The sequence below is a fragment of the Excalfactoria chinensis genome, chromosome 1 (assembly GCF_039878825.1).
Source record: "Excalfactoria chinensis isolate bCotChi1 chromosome 1, bCotChi1.hap2, whole genome shotgun sequence".
Classification (NCBI taxonomy): domain Eukaryota; kingdom Metazoa; phylum Chordata; class Aves; order Galliformes; family Phasianidae; genus Excalfactoria; species Excalfactoria chinensis.
Window position 1 is genome coordinate 20,752,138 of NC_092825.1, and position 22,982 is coordinate 20,775,119.

General features: G+C 39.2%; 1 protein-coding gene across 3 annotated transcripts in view; it reads left to right on the forward strand.

The window, feature by feature from the left end:
- CADPS2 (calcium dependent secretion activator 2) overlaps positions 1-22,982 on the forward strand; it is a 283,917-nt gene that overhangs the window by 134,889 nt on the left and 126,046 nt on the right. For all 3 annotated transcript variants that reach the window (XM_072335394.1, XM_072335402.1, XM_072335413.1), the window contains exons 7-8: positions 6,380-6,491; positions 17,050-17,189. In XM_072335394.1, the coding sequence (XP_072191495.1) occupies positions 6,380-6,491; positions 17,050-17,189 (252 nt within the window). The remainder of the gene's footprint in view (positions 1-6,379; positions 6,492-17,049; positions 17,190-22,982) is intronic.

A 22,982-nucleotide genomic window follows, 5' to 3' on the forward strand; every position in this document is an offset into this window, starting at 1 on the left:
GGAAAGCTCTATCCACTGTGGGGTTAGGATGGTAAAGGTTGGACTTGGATACTAGACACAATAAAGTTGGACTGTTTTTCTGGTGTAGACATATACACAGAAGTACCACAAACATGGAGGTTTTTTATTTGTTTATTTGTTTTAAAAAGAAAAATAAAAACAAAGAAACTTAAGTGTAAGTTTTACTTCTTTAGGTGAAATCAATGATGATACCTAAAGGAAATCACATTACTTGCCATCCTTGGACCTAAATGTCTCAGTGTTCTGAGTTTCTCCTTCCTTCTGCCATGCATCTCTGCAGAACAATTAATGTTTCTTATATCAATATTTTGTACTTTTAGGAAGATTTTGATGTAAACTTCAGAGTTAAAGCTATTGCAGCACTGCAGTAGTAATTCCCCTTCACTAGCTGACGGACTTTAAGAGCATTTAGGGGATTTAACACTATTTCTGTAGCAGTGATCAAAAAAACAATGAATCTGTAGTTCTCAATGAGATTTCTCCATGAAATTGTGGCATCGTAGCAGTACAGGGAAGAGCAGAAACAAGACATGTAAAAGATGAGATTGGTTATGAGTATCTGAAATACTTGACAAAGCCCACAGTTTAGTTTCCTAAGCACAAGGTATGTTTGTGCCCGTACTTTAAAAGGACATTATGATTTGTTTAGAACCTGCTTAATGCATTGCATTTCGGCTGCAATTTAATGTACTGGCTCTGATGCTGGAAATTATTCTCTTTGCACTTTCATCAAAATAAATGAGTAGTTTTCAAGTAGAGAAATAATAAAAGGTAGATTTTTTTTTCTTCTTTCCCAAGAAGAATATTTGCAATCTGAACAGCGTCATAACCATTATAGAATGGTAAAAATAGACAAGCTCTTCTCCTTGTGGTTTCAAATGTGAACTCCAAATCCCACTGATGTAAGGGAGAATATATACATAAATATACAATAAAATAATTATGTTGCATATAAGAAATATTCATGACTGTATTAAATTCTTGGTGCTTTATAGTAAGTTTCTCTCATTTGTGCATTAATATTTCAAAGTTCTTTTCCATAAATTCCATGAAAGGGAGAACGTGGAATGTTTGTATTATATTCTAAGATGTGCAAAAGAGAAATAAACATGTCATGGAGTTATATGAGACAGCTTTTAATGCTGTGATTTCTATTGTAGAGTCCTGGCAACAGTCACTGCCAAACAGATAGGTGTTTCTGTGCTAACAGAAAAAGAAATGTGTACGATATTCAGGGTATCTTGTACTGCTGGCACAGCTGCTGGCTTACTCTCATCTTCTCTCTCTCTCTGCAGTTGTATGTGCAGTTATAGACGCAGTTATGTGTGTAGTGGTAGCTGATAATGTACAGCACTTCATGAATTCCATGTTCACCTGAATAACAGAATATCACTCATTTTTTTTAATATACTATTTGTAATACTTTCTAACAACAGAAAGTTTGTCCGACCTGGATTTGTAGATGTGGTGTGATGTGGTGTAGGTGATAGAAAGATCAGTGCTACCAGACATGGCAGTGAGGTGCTGAAGTCTCCGTCCCACTGTTCTCTTTCCAGACCTTTCAGCCCACCTCTTTACACTGAAGTACGTTTTCTAACCTGAAGATTGTGACTACCTATTTTTCTACCCTCTCCCAGCAATACAGAAGCAACTAAGACAGTATAGATTGTGGAAAAAAGGGGGATGTGGGCATGTTAGGAAGACTTGGATATAGTATTTTCAGACCAGCTTTAAGATAAGCCCAGATAAGTGGTGCCAAATATTCCTTGCCCTATGGAGCACCGTGCTGCTCACAGACTGGCTCCGATGGGCTGTCATGTGCATCCCAACTCAGTAGCACATCCCTTCTGCAGACAGGGAATGAGAAAACTCTTCAAGGAAACCTCACAAAGTGATATAATGAAGGATGATCAAATCTTTCAAGGTAGATTTATGTAGTATATTTAAACCACGAATCAAAGATGAATAGGAATCATGAGGGAGACGTCAATACGCTCCTTTTCATTTCATTAATTAATTCCTCAGCAGTTGTTGAGGAAAGTCAGATCCCGACGGTGCAAAATTCTTTAGACTTGATATTTTGCTGCAGATAAAATGTTCCATGTTTGCAAAAACAAAATTTCTGGATGTTTGCTTAGACTAATAAATTTCATAACATTCATTCCAATGTAAGGCTGGAGATTTAAGATCTCATAAAGAAAAGTTTTGACTAACAGATTAGAACAGAAAAGCTGTGAGAGAAACTTCTTGTTGTTCCCAGGGTACAGAATGTGCTCTGAAATGAAGTAGAAAAATAAATTTCCTTAGAGTGGGTTCTGTGACACAATGATGTATCTTCATCTGATATAAACACCTTTGCTGGCAGCGGGGTTATCCCTTTTGCAGTGAAGCGAAGTGAACTTTGGCTCTGTCACCAGTTGTGTTATCTGCGCTGCGTACCTCTGAAACCAGTGATGAAAACATGCTTAAAGGTGATCAAGCATCAAACTATTCCATTTTCTGCAGTAAGGAGAATAAGAAGGCGAAACCAGGCAAATGATGAATACAAAGGAAAATAACGTAACCAAACCTGAGCTGGAAGACTTTTTTTAGCCCTACAGTCGATGGGTGTTTTACATGTCACACAGCTGGCAATGCAGTGGGAGGCACGGCAGCATTTAGTGTGAAACTTATTGCATCTTCTGGATACTTTTCTAGCAAGAATTAAAAAATAAAATAAAATAAAATAAAATAAAATAAAATAAAATAAAATAAAATAAAATAAAATAAAATAAAATAAAATAAAATAAAATAAAATAAAATAAAATAAGGTGAATAATGGGAATGGTTTTAAATGAATATGAATAGTGAATGCAATTCATGCTTTGTGGTTTTTAGACACATTTTGAGCTTCCCATGTAGTCCAAGTAGTCACGTGTGCAAAAATCATTGGACAAACATTCGTAACTTGGCAGCTTCTCTGAATCTGTAAAAGTGGCTCATTTGCTGCTATCAGTATTTACTGACATCTGACAGTAAAAGCCTGTTGTTTTTTTGCTCTTTCTCCCACTGTTCAGTATCTGCATAATAGAGAAAAAGTTGAAATAAGTATTCCGCAAGATAATGTGTCTCAAATGGTATCAGAATGGCGCGTTTGATTTCCATATTCTGTCTTTACAGAAAGCCAAGTTGGAACCTCCAGGCTCACCTTCTTCTCTGTATGAAAGGCGTAGGTCAGCTGTAGAATTTACTTTCTTACAGCAAATGTTTTACAGCCATTGCCAATGAAAATTAAAATAAATAGAAAAGTACCTCTTCTACATCCTGTGCTCCAAGTCCACGGGGCACATTGCTGGCTCTTACTTTTAAAAAAGTTAAAGTTGTTCAGTTAAACAGCTGAAATTATTCAGTCTTACAAATATCGCTGTGTCTTTCTCAAGGAAAATATCAGGCTGCAACCCTTACATTAAAAGAAAAATTACATATTTGCCTGCCTGTACTGAGCAGCCAAGCTTTTAAAGGAAATGTTCCATGACAGCAACTCCAACGAAATGAAGCAGAAGTGAGAGCAGGAAATATTAACATTTCAGTCATTATTAAGTAATGCATTTAATGGAAGACAAATGTGTTTTGGAAGAAAAAAAAAAAAATGTTGATTTTTTGAGAAACCCAGTGGGTATAATGATATTAGCGCATAGAATCTATAAATTGAAATAAGAACCTCTGGTAATGGTGATCAGGATTTGCATCATACTGATTACTGTTTGGATGTTAATTCCCTGAGCAATTAGGTATCCTCCTAGTCTGTTTTTCACAATTAAATTTAACACCTCCTTTACAAGTATGAAGTTATGAAATAAATAACCAAAAGTGTGGAAAAATTGACAGAATTTTACAGTAACAGAGTAAATAATTTTTTATCAGTTTTACTGATAAACTCTGTTTCTTTGGACTATTGAATCTCTTACACCCTTGCTTATTCTTGGGAGCATCAGAGCAAAATAAATACGCTAAATTCTTTCTTTCAACATCTGATTTCAGATGGTATGAAGAAAGATACCTATGCTAAGCTCCAAAGAAACAAGGCTTGGGTAGTAGTAATTCACAGGCAATCATGAGGGAAAATATCTGTGAGCTTTGTACGTGTTTGCTTTGATATTGGCAGTTGTAAATTAAAAAAGAAAGGAAAGTACTTTAGCCATAAAGCTAAATAATACAATCTTGGGTTTGCCTTTTCCAACAGAACATAGTTGCTTAAATGCTAGCTCTTGAGGTATGCAGCTGAAGTCTTAAGGTAGAAAACTGTGACCATCTGCTTTACCGGGCAGTTCATTTCCAAAGGCACAGACATAAGATCAGCAAGGAGCATAGGATTAGTGCATGGAATATTTCCACCATGAACACTAAGCTTTATGAATTGATCCAGACCGTTGCTTTTCAGACAAGGTATTTAATTCCCTGCTGTAGATGGAAAAAGGTGTGTGAGAAAGATGTCAGTCAAGGACAGTAATCCTATCTGATATTTAAGGTGGTGATTCTTCTGATTTGTTTACTTCCATCTGTGAGTTAATACTAGCACTTGATCTTTGTAGAGAAGTTCTTGTGTGGGATTTTATTATTATTATTATTGTTTATTTGTTGGGTTCTAATAGGGAAAGGTTTGTCTTCAATTATTTGGGTGGTCCTGTCCGTGGTAGTGTGGGCGGATCCAGGAAGTTCCAGGGCAAATACACCCTGGCCCCCATGTTCTTGAGAGAGCATCAACAACATGCTTAGATAGTGTTTGAGATTGCAAGGGAGTATTATTATTATTCCTGGACACTGGGTTCCTGGGAGACTCATCTTCTGTAAGGTTGCTTTCTATGTGGAAATCTGATTTCTGTATCGTGACAAAACCTAGCCCCTGGGACTGCCCTGGGGAAGAGCAGCAGTGCTGGGCATTACCTGTCCTGCCAGTGCAACATCTATCACTAGATCACAAAACGAGTTTTCTCCCTCTGAGGAAGGTAATTTCTTTTCAGAGTCCCTGTTTCAATTTTTCAATTAGCACTTTGGCTGAGAGTAAGGCTGTGTTCACCACGAACACAGAGAGCAAACATCTGGCTAGTCCAGGCAAAGCAAAGAAGACAGAACAGAGTGAGAGATTCGCTTAATTTTCAGTGGACCTCACCTTTGTTGTTGAGTCACCTGTAGGACTTGATGCAGAACCACCACTTTCATGAGAATATTTTGTTTCTGTTATGTCTTACTTTCTAGATTTCGTCTTGAAATTTGTAACTTTTGTTAGTTGCAAGTTTCTTTTACCTTTTAGATCCCTTTCGTGGAGGTTTATTAATATATGTTCATTTTCCAGGAACGGAGAGTCCAAATGAATTATCCTTGAAAGTAAAACATTGTTTTTTGTAAATGATGTCCTGTAAGATTTTAACTTGTGTGATCTATATCCTTTTATAGAGCATACTTGGGCACTCTCCTGTTTTCTTTATTTCTTCAGTTTCTGATGATCTCAGTAAGTTAAGTAGTAGGAGACTAAAGGAGAGTAACTGGAGCTTAGCTTGTTGCATTTTGTTCACACCTGCTAATATGGTCAGAATTACAGTATTCAGTGATTACTTTGCAGCTCTGTAGGAGAATGAATTGCTTTGTCAGAGGAAGCTGGAAGTCATAAGCCTTTCTGGTTTTTGTACCACTGGCACAGGGCAGAGTAAAACCAACTGAAATAAGATTCCCAACTATAAGTTTGCCTAATTAAGCTTCTCCAAAGCTATGAAGCCCTGTGGCAGCAATTATCTTGCAGTTGTAGCTGCTCTGATAAATAACAATTTATCCAACAATTTTCCAAGATTTGCATTTGTGTTTTGTTTTTTTTTGTTGTTGTTGTTCCTGCAGTTCTGTACTAAAGTGCAACATCACATGAAGTGTTAGGTTTTCCTATGTTCAAATCTCTTATTTTCTGCGTAGTCCATTTACCTGAAATCAAGCAAGTAAGTGGGTGGGTTTCTTTTTTGAAGATGAAAACCTGATACTTCTCTGAATAAGTTAGTTTTTCTTATGCACAGTGCTGAACATAATATAGTTATCAGGAGAACTTCGATTGCTCACTTACCTGGTTGGTTTCCCCTGTGAGCATTTAGTTTCTGTCCTTTGGGTGAGTTTTGGATTAAAAAATTCACAGCTGGTCTTTGATACATGCCATACAGAAAAATTCTGATGCATCTTATTACAAAGAAGAGCTGATTCTGTGTAAATGCTTAATGCTGGATGCTTAAGAAACTGCAGTCTAGCAGTGCAGTAATGTGTGTTCTGCTTGAAAGATTAGTCCTTTCACTAAAACATCTCCTCTGGCTTGTTTAAATTCTGTCCTTTTACCTTGTTGTAGGTGGGGAACTCAAGGAGATTTCACCACCACTCATCCTCGGCCTGTTGTCAAAGTAAAGCTCTTTACAGAAAGCACTGGGGTTCTGGCACTTGAAGATAAAGAACTCGGAAGAGTGAGTATTATTGTAGAAATGTGTTATTTGTGAGAAATTATGTGTAGAAATGTGAATACTGGTAAAAACATATGATAAAATAATACAAGGTATTCAGTATAGCATTTGTTCTGCTTTTCCAGTTAATGCTGATTATTCTCAATCTTCAAAACTTGGTATATTGACCTGGATTACTCTTCAGAAATTTGTTTTGTGGATTCATTGTGCTTTTCTTTGCCTTAAAAGCTCTTTATTTTGAAAATTCCTTGACTACCTGAACTGCTTTAGCTATTCTGACTAAGAATGAAGAGAGGAGAGAGAGACCTGGCATTTAGCAAGTATATAAAACAGCTGCGGAAGGGAAGCAAGGTCTAAACTGGTGGAAGGATGTAGGGGGAGGAATGGTGGAAGTAATGTTGGACTAAAATAAGATTTCTCACTCTTGTACTGTTTCAGCTTCCCTTTTCCCATTTTCCTTATCTTGACAGGATCATTTATCTTTATTAGACCAACATTAGGTGTTGCAGAACACAATGTATCATATAGAGAGGAGGATGGAATGAATGAGCTAGAGACCACCAATCTCTCTCCCATTCTTTTGAAATTCTCCCCTCTGACACATGGGGACAGCTCATGTTTTAACACTCAATTTTGCATTCGGAGTCATGGCTGGTTCTCATTTAAGCAAAGAAGGCATGTTAGGAAGAACAGGGCACTTTCCCCTTGGTGTCTTTGTACTCAGACAGATGCGTAAGAATCTGTGCTCCTACATTTTCTTTCATATTTCTACACACATTTTGAGGTCAAGGCTATATCTTCAGTATTACCTTTTCTTGCTTCCTCTCATGTCTTTTTGGGAGACCTCCAAGGTTACTTGGTGAAGGAGCTTGCATCTGAGCAGATCAGGATCAGTGATACTTGAACTGATAGCAGGGAGTAGATGCTGAAAGGGAGGGCTGAGAGCTCTGTCTAGTGTTGTTAACCATAGAGAAGTCTCTTTTTTGCCCCTGCCTACTCAGTCTTCTCAAAGAAGCAAAAGAAAAGTCAGTGCAAAGGTGAAAAAGAATAGAATATGTGGTCACTGGGAACCATGGCCAGTGTAATCACTGTTAGGGAGTAGAAGAGAAGCAGCATTAACAGGATAAAGAAACTAAGATCCACAAGTAAAAACTGGATGCTGTTGCTCTGCAGTGTTAAATAATCAAAGTTCAAGTAAAGGCTTTGGTCTGCTTTATCAGACTGCAGCTAATTGGAGTTTCTGAAACATGAGGTTCAAAAGGTTTTAAATGATTTTAAAGAATCGAAACGTTTCAAATATGAAATAGTGAATATAGCTTTCACCTTAACTGTATCCTATAGCCCCAAATTATATGTTGGTTTTTTTTCATCTGCCTCTTCTTTCTTCCCACTCCCGCCTTTCTTCTGACATATCGGTATTTGTCGGCTGTTCAAAGTGCTTTAAAGAAGGTCCTAAATCACCTTTCTTGGTGGGACTGACAAAGGGGAAGAGAATTAAAAAAAATAGGTTATGGTGAGAGGCTCACCACCCTGCTTTTGGAATCTGATCCAATATTCCTGGTCATACAGAAGGACATACAAATGGCGAGGGAGAGAAGAGTAATCTGTTTCTGTTGCTGATTCTTATGTTCCTGTTCTTCAGCACCACATCTGCCTGCTTTTAGCTGGTGCTGTGAGGTTTGGCTGTTTGTACCAGTATTAGGCAATTTAGATAAATGCTCTTTGGTTCTTTTTATCATTTGTCACAAAGGACGAGGGGCCAGTACCCTCCATTATCCTGCATTAAAGTTTGCTCTGAGACTGGGGAAATGAAACAAGTACTTGAGAGGTACTTAGATAGTAATTTAACATTTTGTAATCAGTTCCCTATTTATGGAAAATGTTCAGCCTCCACACCTTCTAGAATACTTTATTCACCTTTAGAGTACAGTAGAGACACTGTTGTACATCAGCATGCTGCTGTGCTCTGTAGGGTAAAAGAGGCTGTGCATGGCCTACAGACGTAATTCATGAAGTCTTACTTTCTCCTTTCGGCTATGTATACACTTTTCCATATAAACATCTGCAGCTTTGCCAGAGTACTGTGGCTGGCTCTGCCACTCAGAAAGAGGCAAACCTTCCACAGTGACCACATCACAGAATCACAGAATGGTTTGGGCCTCAAAGACCACCCAGTTCCAACCCTGTGCCATGGGCAGGGCTGCCATCACCAGCCCAGGCTGCCCAGGGCCCCATCCAACCTGGCCTTGTGTGCATGTAGGGATGAGGCATCCACCACGTCTCTGGGCAACCTGTTGCAGTGCTTCACCTCCCTCACTGCAAAAGACTGTTTCTTCAGATTTAAATTCAGGCAGCCTTTAAAAAGATGTCAGATCCCTCTGGATAAGCACAGTTTTGTAATAAAGTTTGTCAGCTTCATGGCTGGTCAGTGCACAGCGGGGACTTCACTGGAGTACAGCTAGGTTAGTTCTGTTCAGAAAAGCCCCAAAGATTCTTTCACTGGCATGTTTTCTGTACTAAAAAGTTCAAATGAAACCTGCCATTCCCGAGGTAGGCTTGCTGTGGACATTAATTCTCATTTCTCAAGTACTTTCTTCAAAGCATTTGTCTTGACCTGATACAGCTTTTCTGCATCATTGAAGTCTGCGCTCCCCACACCCTGCAGTTATTGTTGAAGGTTTGGTTCTGTTTAATCTATAACTGGAAATAGAAGGTGGCATCAAAGTACATGATTTGAATTTCAAGCCTCCATCAGGTACAAAGGGTTTGTTCTGGCACCAAGAGACCAGCTTTTTGTGCAAATAAATCTCAGGTGTGAAATGTGGAGCCAGTGATGAAGATTTTCCCAGAACTGTAGAAGAGATGTTTTCCCCCTGCTCTGCTCCAAGTGATGGCTGTCTGTCACACTCATTAACTTCAGTGTAGACCCTGATCTCAGCATGATAGATCCTCAGTTTGAGAAGGCGCAGCTGACTTCCAGAGGCAGGTGCTAGTTTTGGAGTGGGAGGGAAGCAGGCTTCTTTTAGTGAAAAGGGGAGCCCATACTTACAACTTTATTCTCAGCAAGAGTATAAAATATAGACATGCAGAATATAAAATCTAGAGGCTGCTTGACACCTGCTACAGAAGTTGCCAGATAAGCACTGAGTGAGAGAAGGGTGTTGTTACCTGTGTTTCACATCTCCTTTCAAGGCGTTTCAGATGTGCTTAACCAACAGGAGGTAGTTCTTGTCTAACACTGACACTGACTTGTCTGACATTGCTCTCTTCTTCTGAAAAATAAAGCAAATCCATTTGTGAGTGCCAGGAGATGACTTTCCTTGTTAAGGGATGTTTTTCTTGCTCCCTGCTGACTGCTTTGATTGTCTTTAAATAAAAAGTAGAACTTCAGTCTTTGTTCCACAGAAACTGGAGGCTGGCTAGCGAAGCACAGTTTTCTGTTAGCACAAAAAATATGGGGAAATGTGCTGGACAGGAAAGGAAAAGATGTTATTTGGATCTCAGTTTGGCAGAATATGAGCTTCTGCGGTCTCGGTCTTTGTCTGTGATTGTACATATCTCAGCATCCAAGGAACACTGAATTTAACTGCTAGAAATGAGACAGGCTGTGTCTCTGGTGCTAAGTTTGTTCTAATCAGGAAATGTTCAGAAATCAATCAGGTGTCTTTGAAATGTGTGTCCCAGTGATCTGGCTGCTTCAGAAATTATGTATACATATACAAAAGGCAGAAAGGATAGGAATGTTTGCATTTGTATGTGCAAAAGATGAGCAAGTGCGAAGAAGCAGAGTTTGGAGTAAATACTTCTGAAGAATCAGGCTGGTGGCTGATGAAACAGGGATCTGACACCATTTTTCCTTGTTCAGTACTTTGTGTATGAAGATGTTCAAACCCAGTAATTCAAAGTGACAGCCATTGTGCTTGCTTAGCACACATGTGAACACAATGTGAGAACAGCAGGTGGTGTTTGATTACTGGCACTTTTTGAATATAAGAATATTTCAATCTCCTTGCTCTGAGTATTCAATTAAAAGCAAACGACTGTCTCCCAACTGGCTTGTCACAGCCAGCTGCAGCCAGCAATAATCAGCTTTGCAGCATGTTTGTTTTTGTTGTTGTTGTTTTGTTGGTGCTGTTCCTCTTGGATTGGTTTGAAGACATTTCGAAATAGCGCCCATACTTGCATGACTGCCTGGTTTCTGAACACTGGCTACACTGGGCATTTTGTTTATCTTCTGCACTATGTCTGGCTGGCCTCAGAATAGAGATGATTCCATACTATGAATACATTAATTTAAAGCCTGACATCATGGGAACATGTTTCTCCATCACTTTTACAAATGACTGAGGTTTTGCAGGTTTTTCTTTAAATCTGGAAAATGGCAGCTGATTACTTCCCCCACCACTTTTTCTGGTACTGCATTATGTCTGGCTCCCTGTTGTCATTCCTATACTAACAGTAGATTTCATGGAATCCCAGAATCATTTGAGTTGGAAGGGACCTTTAAAGGTCATCTATTCCATCTCCTCCTACGTGGGAATTGCTAGGTCACAGCCTGAACCATGGTTGAGCACCAGGCAAGAAAGCGTGGCTAACACAAGGAGCTCAAATGCAAGCAGTGCATCTGAGTGACCAAAAATGATGGACCTGGGGTCCGCCCCTCCTTATCCTCATTTAAGGTTTAGCAGCTGAGGGAGCAAAATCTCTCTTCAGAGATGGAGTTCTTTTTAAGACATTACTAGTCTTTGGAAAGGGTGAGCTACTTTCTATATTGCTTTCTAAGCTAATTCTTCATGAATGTATTTATAAGCATGTTGCTGTCCTACTAGAAGGTGTTACTGTCTCTTTTTGTTGCTCTATCCTCCTGCAATGAACAGGAATGCCTACAACTAAATCAGGGAGCTCAGAGCATGTCTCAGCCTGACCTTGAACGTCTCCAGAGATGAGGCTTCCATCACATCTCTGAGCAACCTGTTCCACTGCCTCACCACCCTTATTATAAAAAACGTCTTCTTTATGCCTAATCTAAGTCTTATTTCTAGTTTGAAACTATTTCTCCTTGCCCCATCACAACATACTCTCTTAAATAGTCTGTCCACTTCCTTTTTTCTTCCCCCAGGTTGCTAGCGGGCTGAACAGACCCAGCTCTGGCCTCATAGAGGAGTTGTTCTGTCTCTTAACTCCCTTTTTTCAGTAGCTCCCCGGGGCTGCATTTTGCCAGAGATTCTTAAGCTTTTTCCTTCATTCAGATATGCTTTCTTAGTTTTGGGGAACGGGTTGTTTGGGAAGGACTTTAAGACACTGAACACCTGTTCAGGTCAACATTCAGATGGTACCAGTTGGTATCTGTTGGATGCATGAATTGAAAAGTCTTCCCAATTCTTTCTCAACACCAGTATTTTAGATGGCTGTTTCACTGTACACCTGTTCTAGTTTTGTTTTGTTTTTCTTTCTTTTTAACCATCTATTACCTGAAACATTTTTGAGTGTTTCAGCTGTAATGCAATTGTAGCTGAAAACCAAGAGGTTGCTCAGTAGATGAGATCACAGAGGTGGAGTAAGATCCCTGTATACACTATACACCATCGGTGATTGAGCTGTCATTAAACCCTTAATTTTCAAGGAGAGTCCCTCTTAAGAGAGCCAGCTCCTTTTTCCACCTCTGTCTTGGGCCTTTCCTGGAGCTGATTGTTCTTGGTTGTTGTGGTGGCACTGGGTGACAGCTTGGCACTCAGAAGCATAAAGAACCTGAACAGTGTGCTGTGTTTGGTAGCCTGCTGCTGGGGTGCTCTGAGGAACTTCACTTCTTTTCACACTGACAGCATCTTCTTTGCTGACATCACCCTGTATGTGGGCAAGTGTCTGATGTAGCTCAGAACAGCTCCAAACTTTCAAGTTGCAAGGTAAGGTGACTTGAGAAGAGTCAGCAGACTCTGTCACAAGCAGGGAGGTGTCCCCTATACAAAGGTTGGGCCAGAGCTGTACAAACAGCATAACTGCAGGGCGTCTAAACTGCTATTAGTGATCTATTCCCTGCCCCAAACCAGCTTCATTAACTTTTGGCCTGCAGTGCTACTTTCAAGTCAGCAAGAATCAGTGTGTTTAACAAAGAAACTTTCCTGTTATCTTTGCTCTGACAATGACTGGCAGCACAGATTTCCATGTGCCAAATAATATTGATTATTTCATAACATAAAATTTGCCTGTCCTCCCTGCTCCCACTGCCATCAGTTATCTTTTCAAATCACTGCATTTTAAATCACAAAAGAAAAAACCTTCCATAGAATCAAGTATCAGTCCTATTGCGTGATGGAAGGAGCTTCAACAAATTCAGTTTAGGGAGAATATCATGGTATTGTGGAGACTTATTATTTTACATTGTTTTAAATAAGCACAAATTGTTGCAGAAGAAAAGTCTGGCTTGTTATGAAGAGGCTTTTCCTGGGCTGTACCTTTATTTTCTTTAAGACTATGTAGTTTGAACTGCACTGAAGGATCAAGTAGGATTTTCTTGGTTCTTGTAATAGCATGTCAACTGTCACCTGCCTGTCAGCCAGGGCATTAAGGAGCAGCTGCAACTCTTCACTTGCATCTTTTTTTTTGCTTGTGATGGGGAGCCAAAGCTCAGCATGGTCTGCTCAGACTTCCTGCAGTTCCCAAGGCCTTATACCCAAGCATGTCTCAAAGTGTGTCCTAGATAACCCAGACTTGTAAAATCTTTCCCAGATTTTTCAGTGCTTGGGTCAGAAAAGCAGGTAACTGCAGCACTTCTGTGCAACTTCTGAATACCAGAGAGCAAGAGTGGGTTGGAGAAGCCAGGAAACGAATTGGCTGAGTGAGAATTCAGTTGTGAGTGTGGGATGGAAAGAATAGAGGAAATTATTTTGATTCTCTTGATTTCTTTCAAGTGTGCTTCCAACCTGCTGCTCAGCTTGTCTCTGAGCTTGTTGGTCCCCTCTGGAGGCTGCATGATGTTGTGGCAGCATGACAGCTGTGACCAGGGATGGTTAGCTTGAGAGCTTTGTTTTAACCATGGAAATACTGATGCTTCTGTGTAGCACTTTTGACTCTGAACCTTCAGCATGTTTTTGTGCTCTGAGAAAGCAAGAAATTCTCAGACCACAAGTTCAGTCTGTTCCATCTTCCAGGGCACTTTGAGCAAATAGACTGGTCCCTGATATATTTTTTTTTTCTTTTGAGGAGAAAATGATCTACTTGCCAAAGATAGAGTTAGGAGTTGCGCAGCTGGATTGACTGTTGGCTCAGGTGAACATCAAATGGCTCTTTTTATTGTCATCCAGCTGGGACTTACACAGCTGAATCACAATAAATGTTGACTAGTGAAGTCATGAAGCGATATTAGCTCAGTATCCTCCAGGTGCAGCTGAGAAATACTGTGTCAATCATTCACAATCCAGAAGCAATGTTTTGAGAACTTTACCTTGCACAAGTATGCAGGTGTGCTGCTCTGTAACATTAAAGATTTATGTATTTATTTTACATCTGAATGAGGAGAAACATAAAGAGGATACGAACTTGCTGCTTTTTCAGTACCAAACTATGGCTGAGTACCCTTAATGATCATGAGAAGATTGAATTTACTGATTTACCTCAACCTGTGTTAATTTGGCTTAAATCACCCAAAACAATGTAATGTAAAGCAGCTGTGCTTGGTGTGCAGTACTCAAGTATAATGTGTCATTCATTACCTAATGCAGAGTACCCGTTAGGCTACTTACTGTAAACAAGTGTTGTTATGTATGCTTATATACTGTATATATGATATATAGAACTCATAGTTCTCTGTGTTGCTGCTGAGTAATTGACTGTGATGATATTCACAGATACAGAAACAATAAGGTAAACATTCTACAAATGTTTTAGAAGTATTAGGTGTAGTGAAAAAATATTCTATAGGTGAGTACATTTATTTTCCAGAGAATGAAGAGTTGGTACTATTTTATTTAAGCATATGCCTAGAACTACACCTGTAAATTTATAATCTGTTTAATGGTGCTGAAAGGAAATCTGAGACAAGTAGCTTAGGAAGTTTCTGGGCAGTGGAAATGATATTGTACTGCAGTGTGTCATCAAGGGGAAAATGCTTTAGATCCAAATTTCAGCATTTTTTGTTTTCCCATCAAGAAAAATCTGCTTGTTGTTTTGTGTTTCTGTGGCTTCAGCTCGTGTCACCTGATGGTCCAACGCACAGTGGTTAGGAGTGCCCTTACAGGCTTGAGGTTATTCTGAAGATAATTAATGCCTGCAGAATGCTGTATGTGTGCACTTGTGCATAATGACAAAGATGTCTGAAGTTCTTGAAATACAGTTCTACATTCTAATCTTTTTAGTTCTTATACTTTGCCATTCTGTCTAGCTTTAAATAATAACACAGACACAATACAGTGCATGTCCAAGTACTCTGCCAGATATTCATTGCAAGAGGCTTGAAAACAAAGCTCAAAAATACTTGTTTAAAAAGAAACAGAAGGAATTGTCAGTACTGAAGTTATGAATTAATTATACACTTGTCGGCGTATATTTTCTTCAGCATTGTCAAAAATCAAGAAGTTGACGGGAGAAAGATGTGGTTTGAGATGCACGAGCAGTAATAAGCTGTTAGAGGACAGCGACTGCAGTCTGTAGAGAAGAAAATAAAATCATAACAGCACCTGTGGACCTGTATGATTGCCAAGTGATTAAATGCAAGGAATGAGGAATAATTCTGTTTATATAGTCTTGAATTTAAAGAGATGGACCAACTAAAAGTTGTTTCTGTTTGAGATTTCAGAACTCAAAGGTTGCTATGCTTACAATGCTTTTCAAGGGAGAGCTTTTAATCAGGAGGAAGATGAACGTGCTTCTTGGGAAAGGGGAAGCAAGCACTGTTATAAATTGCACTTACCGTGCAATTGCAGAAAGGCAAAACAAATTACCCTTCTGATTTATGACATCTGGAATATACTGCTTTTTCTACTATCTCTTTAACAGGCACAGAACTCAATAGTTCTGGGAGGTTATTTCTCCCACCGATGTTACAGAGGTTGCACACATGGTTAGGGCTGATGCATAACACTTTTGTGCTTTGCCAGCACTCCTGATACTGATGGGATGCAGAAACATGCTTCTGTAAAATACTGACATAGGGAGCTGAAGGCCTTCAGTTTACATCATCCTTTATAGGATTAAATCTGTTGTAACATTTTTGGCTTAGTAGTATCCACTAGATTTATGCTTGCTTGAGGATTCTTACCTAGGTCTTTCATTTGGCTTTCCCTGTAACAAAGAGGAGAATATGTGTCTTGTGTCACAGGTATAAAGGACAATAACTGCTATGTATAAGAAATTAATTTGGTGATTAATTTTATGATTAATTTTACTTTCCAAGAAATAAAAGATGTGAAAAATATTGCTTTTAAGAGTAATGATGGTTCAGAACTCACTGAGTATCACGAAACTCTCCCAAGGAGCATGTTTAGATGGTTTTAAAGACTAAATTGAATTTAAAATAGTGTTTATAATAAGGATGAGGGGAAATTTTACTTCAGCAGCGTTTAACTGCTAATTGTGTGACTGTGGTTATGAATTTAATTAAGTGGTAATATTTCGTAGTACTGGTTACAGATGGATAAACTTTCTGGATGGCGGATTAATATTCAACTGTTTGTGACTGATAGTGGTCTAAAAATAATGTTTAATTACTGAAATTATCAATTCATTAAAACATTTTAGTTAAGTATTTAAAATTTGTGTTTGTGGTGGGTTTTTTATGTCCAATCTCTATCAATTTAACAAAATGGTTGTGTTGTATATTGATGTGAACTGAACGCGGTATCTTTTATTTATTACACTCCATTTGCAGCAGAGGTGCTTTGGAATTAATCTCTGATTTCTGTGTTTTTTACTACAGCTGGCTTTTATTAATGCTACTGATTCTAACTGAAGTTAGTAAGAAGCAGCATGTTGTGGTTATATTCACTCAAGCAGTGTCACTGCTGTTGCACAGTGCTATATAGCATGTTGTTGCAGGAGCATGTTGTTGCAGTGGCATGTTTCCAGTAGGGCACTGAGTAATGTGTCTTGTTTAACTATACAGAGTGGTGATGTGCAGGAACAGGCTGCCCAGATTGGTTGTGGAGGCTCCACTCCTTGAGATGTTCAAGGCCAGGTTGGATGGAGCCCTGGGCAGCCTGGTTGTGTACCAGGTCTGGAGGTTGGTGGCCCTGCCTGTGGCAGGGGGGTTGGAACTTGATGATCCTTAGGGTCCCTTCCAACCCAAGCCATTCTATGATTCTCAGATGTCACCTGAGACTTTTTTCAAGTCATAACATGAAAATTTCCAATTGTAATAAATGGGAGCATTCATTTTGGAAATTCATCTGTTAGGATAGGAGTGTGTCAAATATGTTATTAGAATTATGGAACTTTCTTAAGTTTTCCTTCAGAGTGGAGGAGATGTAACAATCTCCTGCTTAATCTCCTGTAACAATCTGCACTGCTTAGAAATTTCCATTAAAGACAAGCAGACATTTTAATCAGCTCAGCATTTATTTTATTACAGGTAGTGCTGTATCCAACATCCAACAGCTCCAAGTCCCCTGATTTGCACAAAATGATCGTCCCCAAAAACAGCCAGGACAGTGACTTGAAAATCAAACTGGCCGTGAGAATGGATAAACCACCTCACATGAAGCACTGTGGGTAAGTAGCTGTTTTCTGTCAGGTTGTATTCTCCTGTTTTGCCTTATTGTGCCTGTGCCTAACCACGTGTAGCAACAACATAAAGTTTGTAAAATGGTGTAAGCGTGTACAACAGTTGTTAGTGTGGCACTGTGTTGTTTTATGTGTGAAGTTTATAATAGTCAGGAATAGCATCCAATTGAAATGTTCAGTGAGATGTCAGGGTTGCTGATGACCCAATTGGAACACAGAGCTAAAAACACCATCAATTACAAACTGGTTTTAAATATTACAATTTATAGCACTTTGGAAAAGAAATAATTTTTTTTTCCATTGCAATAAGGTTAATCATACATTGCCATGTAGTGGTGTTTGCAATGCTATCTTCTCCTATTTTCTTCCTCTGTCTGCTCTACCGTCTTTTTTTTGACTTGAATTGATGTGAATGTACCAGTTTAAGGATGTTTTCCTGCCTAGCTCTGAAATTAAATGCAATAGATTATTTGTAAAAACATCTCCACAGGCAATTGCTACCACCATTCCTCATCCTGGCTGCAAAAGGAGGTGAAGTTGCCTGCAGTAAGCAAGGCTGTGTCTTGTGTCTTAAAGCAATCACTGGGGTTGCTTTCCATTCTTCTAACTTCTGAGTTAAGCAGATGTGAAAACGTGGAGCTGGAGGGGATTATAGAATCATAGAATGTCTTGGGTTGGAAGGGACCTTAAAGATCATCTGGTTCCAACTGCCCTGCCATGGGAAGGTTGTCACACACCAGCTCAGGCTGCCCAGAACCCCATCAATCCAGGCCTTCTCTGGGCAACCAACTTAAGCAATGAGCACTGCTGAGGTGACGTAGTGTGTTCTTCAGCAGCCTGTCAAACAGTATACACAGTGCTCGGATATGGGGATTGATTCCAGGCTCTAATGCCTTTAAATCCTTCTCCCCATCTACAATGTGTCAGATATCTTCACCGGGTGTTGTAACAACAGGCAACTGAGTAATCTGAGATTGGTTCTGCTGAGGAAAATGATTAACCCTTGTTTAATGTAAAGGTTTACATAATTTACTGAAATTAATAGAGCAACAATAACTAAAATTAGTAAAGCAGTAACATCAAACAAAGCACTGCTTCAACAATACAAATAATACACATCAGTTGCATTTAGCTTGCACATAACTTGGCATGGGGGTGTGCTCTATTCTACAGCTACCTCAGGGAGGTTGTGCTCCCATGCACCTTTCCCACAGGTGACTGTGGGAAGTCCCTGCATTTGATCAGGTCATTGATAATGCTGGAGTCATGCTGCTCACAGACCAAATTAGGGCATAACATGCAGCTTTTTAGACTTGTGCTCTGGGTTTCTCCACAGAAATTGACCCAGCTGGGGGCTGTTCTGGGGTCTCCACAGGGTTTTCCTCACCATCCAGTTTGCTTTTCTATACTAGTTTATGTCTGTAGTTTCCTTGTCTGAGAATTACAAGGGTTCCCCAGTCAAATATTATTTTCAAGGATTTAACTCAATCATTATCCTTTTCATCTGCTGTTTCTAGTTACTGCCTCATGTTGCCTTTGACTGCTAGTCTCCTGGCACAGTTTACTTCGTCATTCTACAATAGGGTCACTGTTTTCATTATTCTCTGGGCAAAAAGTAATTTTTACTTTTTCATCTGGCAAAGTCTGTGCACCAAGGGAGGCCTGTATGGACTCCTCCACTGTAAACATACATGAAATGAAATAATGAAGTGTCGATGATGCCTCTATTGGCCACTGAAAGAGTTAATGAAATACTGATAGTACTGAAATACTGATGAAAGCACTGGAGTTTCAGTGTGAGTGAGGAAGAGGATGTTTATGTAGAGGGAAACAGAAGTCAGAAACCCTCAGTATTAGGAAAGGCAGATACCCAGGCACTCTCACAGCCTTTGCTTGGCTTCCTGTTTGAGTAAAAATGTTTGCTGTATTTTTGAAAGGGATTCCTGTCCAATTCATCACACAGATTAAATCTGTTCAGGTTCAGAACTGATACAGCATTGTATGAGAAACTCATTTATGCAGAAGCTGGAAAACATGTATTGAATGAAGGACTACGTTACAGGACACAAAGAAATGTGTTGAGCTGAAGGTAGCTGAAAGATGCCAGGAAGAACTAGTTTTTATTCCTGTTTGAGGAACACAGAGGAACCTTTTCCACCTGTAGTAGCTGGTGGTATGCACTTCATTTCCTGTACTCAGTTTGGTAAGCTGGAATCTGACTTCACAGAGGTGCGCAACATACACAAAACAGCTGAAATCAGTGGAAATAGGGCTGTAAATATACATACAGATAAAATTTTGGGTGATTTACTTTGGTTAAAGTGAGAATAATAGCTCTTTCCAGTACTTACTTCAGGGTAAGTCTAGGGGAGAAGCAGGATGGCAGCCATTGTGCTCGCTCAGGACCAGAACTTGCATTCAGCCAGGCAGTGTTTGCTCTGCAGCCCTGTGCTGAACCTGCACGAGGCAGAAAAGCAAATAAGTCCATTTTTCTCTCTAAATCAGCATTTCCATAACATGCAAGGAAACAGGCCATGAGAGAAAATGAATTCTTGAAGAGCTGGAATGCATCCCTGCTATCCTGAATAGTGAAAAGGGCTGGGAGTTTGTTTTGTTTCATTTCATTTCACATTAGTGTGTAGTCACATATTTACACACTGTTTCATAGTGTACTAAAAAGGGGGAAAACTGCACTTTTGCAATTTTATTGTGTCGGAGTTACATTTTACAGCCATAATAACGGGCTTTTAATGCCATTAGTATGCTTATTCCTCGTGAGTTCCAATTTTTTCAGTACCATCTCGTGCTTTATCTTTGCCCAGTCTTTGAACCAGGTAACTTTTGACTTCTATAGTACCGAGCTTACAAGCAAACATAGAAGGTTTGTCAGTGTCTTGTTGGAGAAAAAAGGCAATCTGTTGCTGTTAAGCAATGCCTTTCAGCTGGAAACTCAAAAATTATTCAAAATTGAATTTAAATCTTACTGCGCAGCCAACTGCAGAAAGAGGGATTTTGTTAAACTAATTTTATTAAACTAAGGATTAAAAGAAATGGTAATAAGAGCCCTCTTTGTCAGATACAATAGGTACGCTCAAATATTTCAGATTCCTCTATGTCAATAAAGCCCACAGGCCCATGCTAATTATGGGTTTACTGTTTTATTCCTTGGGAAATGTTTCTCCTGTTTAAACTGAATTTACTTATTGGCAGGGGAGACATGCTGGAAGTCTTCAAAACCCATCTTGTTTTTATTCTTCGAGAATATTCATTTTTACAAATTATGCTGTCTTGTAGCTAAATTGAGTTTTTAAATTCACTGGTAATATTCTGTGACTGCAGTGCCTTACAAACATGTTCCCTCTTTAAATCTCTGTATTCATGAGAACTAATTATATTTCAAATAATTTCATAGACTTGGGATTTTTTTCAGTACAAGCCAAAACCTTACTAAGAGCAAGAAATAAAGGCTACTTGCATGCTTCTTACTGCATAATATTACTATTTATTTCTGACTTATTTATTTATTTATTTTAGAATTCTTGCATGAAGGGCTCTCATAGTGTGAAAGAACCTGAAGGATCCACAGCAATCCTTTTCTATTTAAACCCTGACAATAGATCAGAAAGGGTAGCATGCACAGCTAGAATATTCTGGGTAATGACAAGGTAAATGTCACTCATTAATGAGAAATTGCAGAACAGGTTTGAGTATGGGCAATTCGTGATGCTTCGGATTCCTTTCTCATTGTTCATAATGTATTCTTATAGAATTCAGTAACCTTTCTCAGGTTTAAAATGCAGAGTATATTCAAGAGACATTTTTTATCTTCTGTATTATACAGCAATAGAAATATTTCTATCCATGTCTTCCACTGCAGTCTCAAATCTAAAACAAATCATCAAAGGAAATAAAAAATGTGGCCTAAAACTTTGCTATATAAAAAGCTAAAAGCCCATTTATTCCGGCCAAGCTACAGCAGCAGTGCTGGGGAGCGTTTGCTTCAGAGCGGCTCACTTGACTCTCCTTAACTTATAATTAGGGTTGAAAACCCAAGTAAGGCCAGTTAACCCACTCAAGATGTGTGTTACTGTAAATACATCTTTCTAATGTAAAGTACCTTTGCATATCCGTGTGAATATAAAGTGAGTGTTATTTTAAGAGTATCATGTCGGTTGCGCTGTCTGTTAGCGTAGCCTAGTGGTTACTGAGGGGTACTTGCTTTCAGACTGGAAATGCAAGATGAATTCTGATATTTTAATCACAGCTTTTTTGTTTGTTTGTTTGTTTTAAATTAGTCATGTTTAATAATATGTCTGAAAGAGTGAAATAAAAAAAATGGTGTTAAATGAAATTCTAACTAATTGAACAGCCTATCCAGGACAATATTACAAGATAGTATTATTTACTTTTGACTTCCAAAGTAAATTGTGTAAGCATAGCTCTTGTCCAGAACACTCTAAGAACTTATCCCTATGCATTCTGCTTTATGACATGTTGCATTTGGAATTGTTCATAAAATCACAGAGTGGCTGAAATGGGAAAGGACCTCTGAGTCCATCTAGCCCAACTCCTGCTCCAGTAGGGACAACCAGAGCTGAGTGCCTGGGTCCATATCCAGGCAACTTCTGAAGATTTGCACAGCCTCTCTGGGTAGTCTGTGCTGGTGCTTGGTCACCCACGCAGTAAAGAACTGCCTCCTGTGTGATAGCTCGTGAGTGTCGACTCTTGTCCTGGCACTGGGCACTACTGAAAAGTGTCTGACTCTGGCCCCTTTGCACCCTTTTTTTTAGGTACTTACACGTATTGATGAGATTCTCCTGAACCTCCTCCCGGCTGCACAGGCCCAGCTCTCTCTGTCCTCCCCTCTGCTTCAATCTCTTTACCACTTTCATGACCCCTTGTTGGACTTCCAGTAACTCCATGTTTCTCTTGTACTGGGTGGGGACAGAACAGAACACTGTACCCAGGCATGTTCTCAGCAGCACTGAGCAGAAGGGAAGAACCACCTCCCTTGACCTGTTGGTGATATTTTGCTTAATGCAACCCAGGATATCATTGGCCTTCTTTGCTGCAGGGTCACATTGCTGGCTCACGCTCAGCTCAGTGTCCACTAGCACTCCCATCTCCTTTTCTGCCAAACTGCCTTCCAGAACGTCCTCTTCTCCAGGAGCAGGAATTTGCACTTTTTCTCACTGAGCTTTGTGGTTATATGTTGATTACAAACAAAAAGTTAAATGTTCGTTTGTAGTATGCATTCTATGAGCAATTGATGACGAATGTCCTTTGTCACCAGGACAAACTGCTGTCATAGTTCCTATGAGCTAGCTCCTAAGTCAGCTGAGGGGAGCTGCATGGACTCTGAAGTCAGCCAGAATGATATATTACCAGATGTTACGTGTTGGTTGGGCAAATGCTGATTCAGGTCTGGGCTACTTTGACAGATAAAGATGGCAAGAATGCAGTCATACTTCTCAGCATGTGCAGCATGTTCTCTGCTGCCTTTGGGCCTTTGTGTTGCGTATAGTGAATTCATGTCTGCTTTCAGACCTTCCTCTGTGCACAGACATACAGCAGAATAATTCTAAATATTTTTCTTTGTCTTTATGTAAATTATTAGATGGAGACTGATCTACAACTAAGCTAAAACATCTTAGGTTAAGTTAGAAGCAGAAGGTGTCAAATTCCTTCAAAGAGAAGAAAACTTTTGGAAAGTATTATGTATCAAACATATAAAAAAAAAAAAAAAAATCCTTTCTAATATTTTTTTATGCATGATAATAT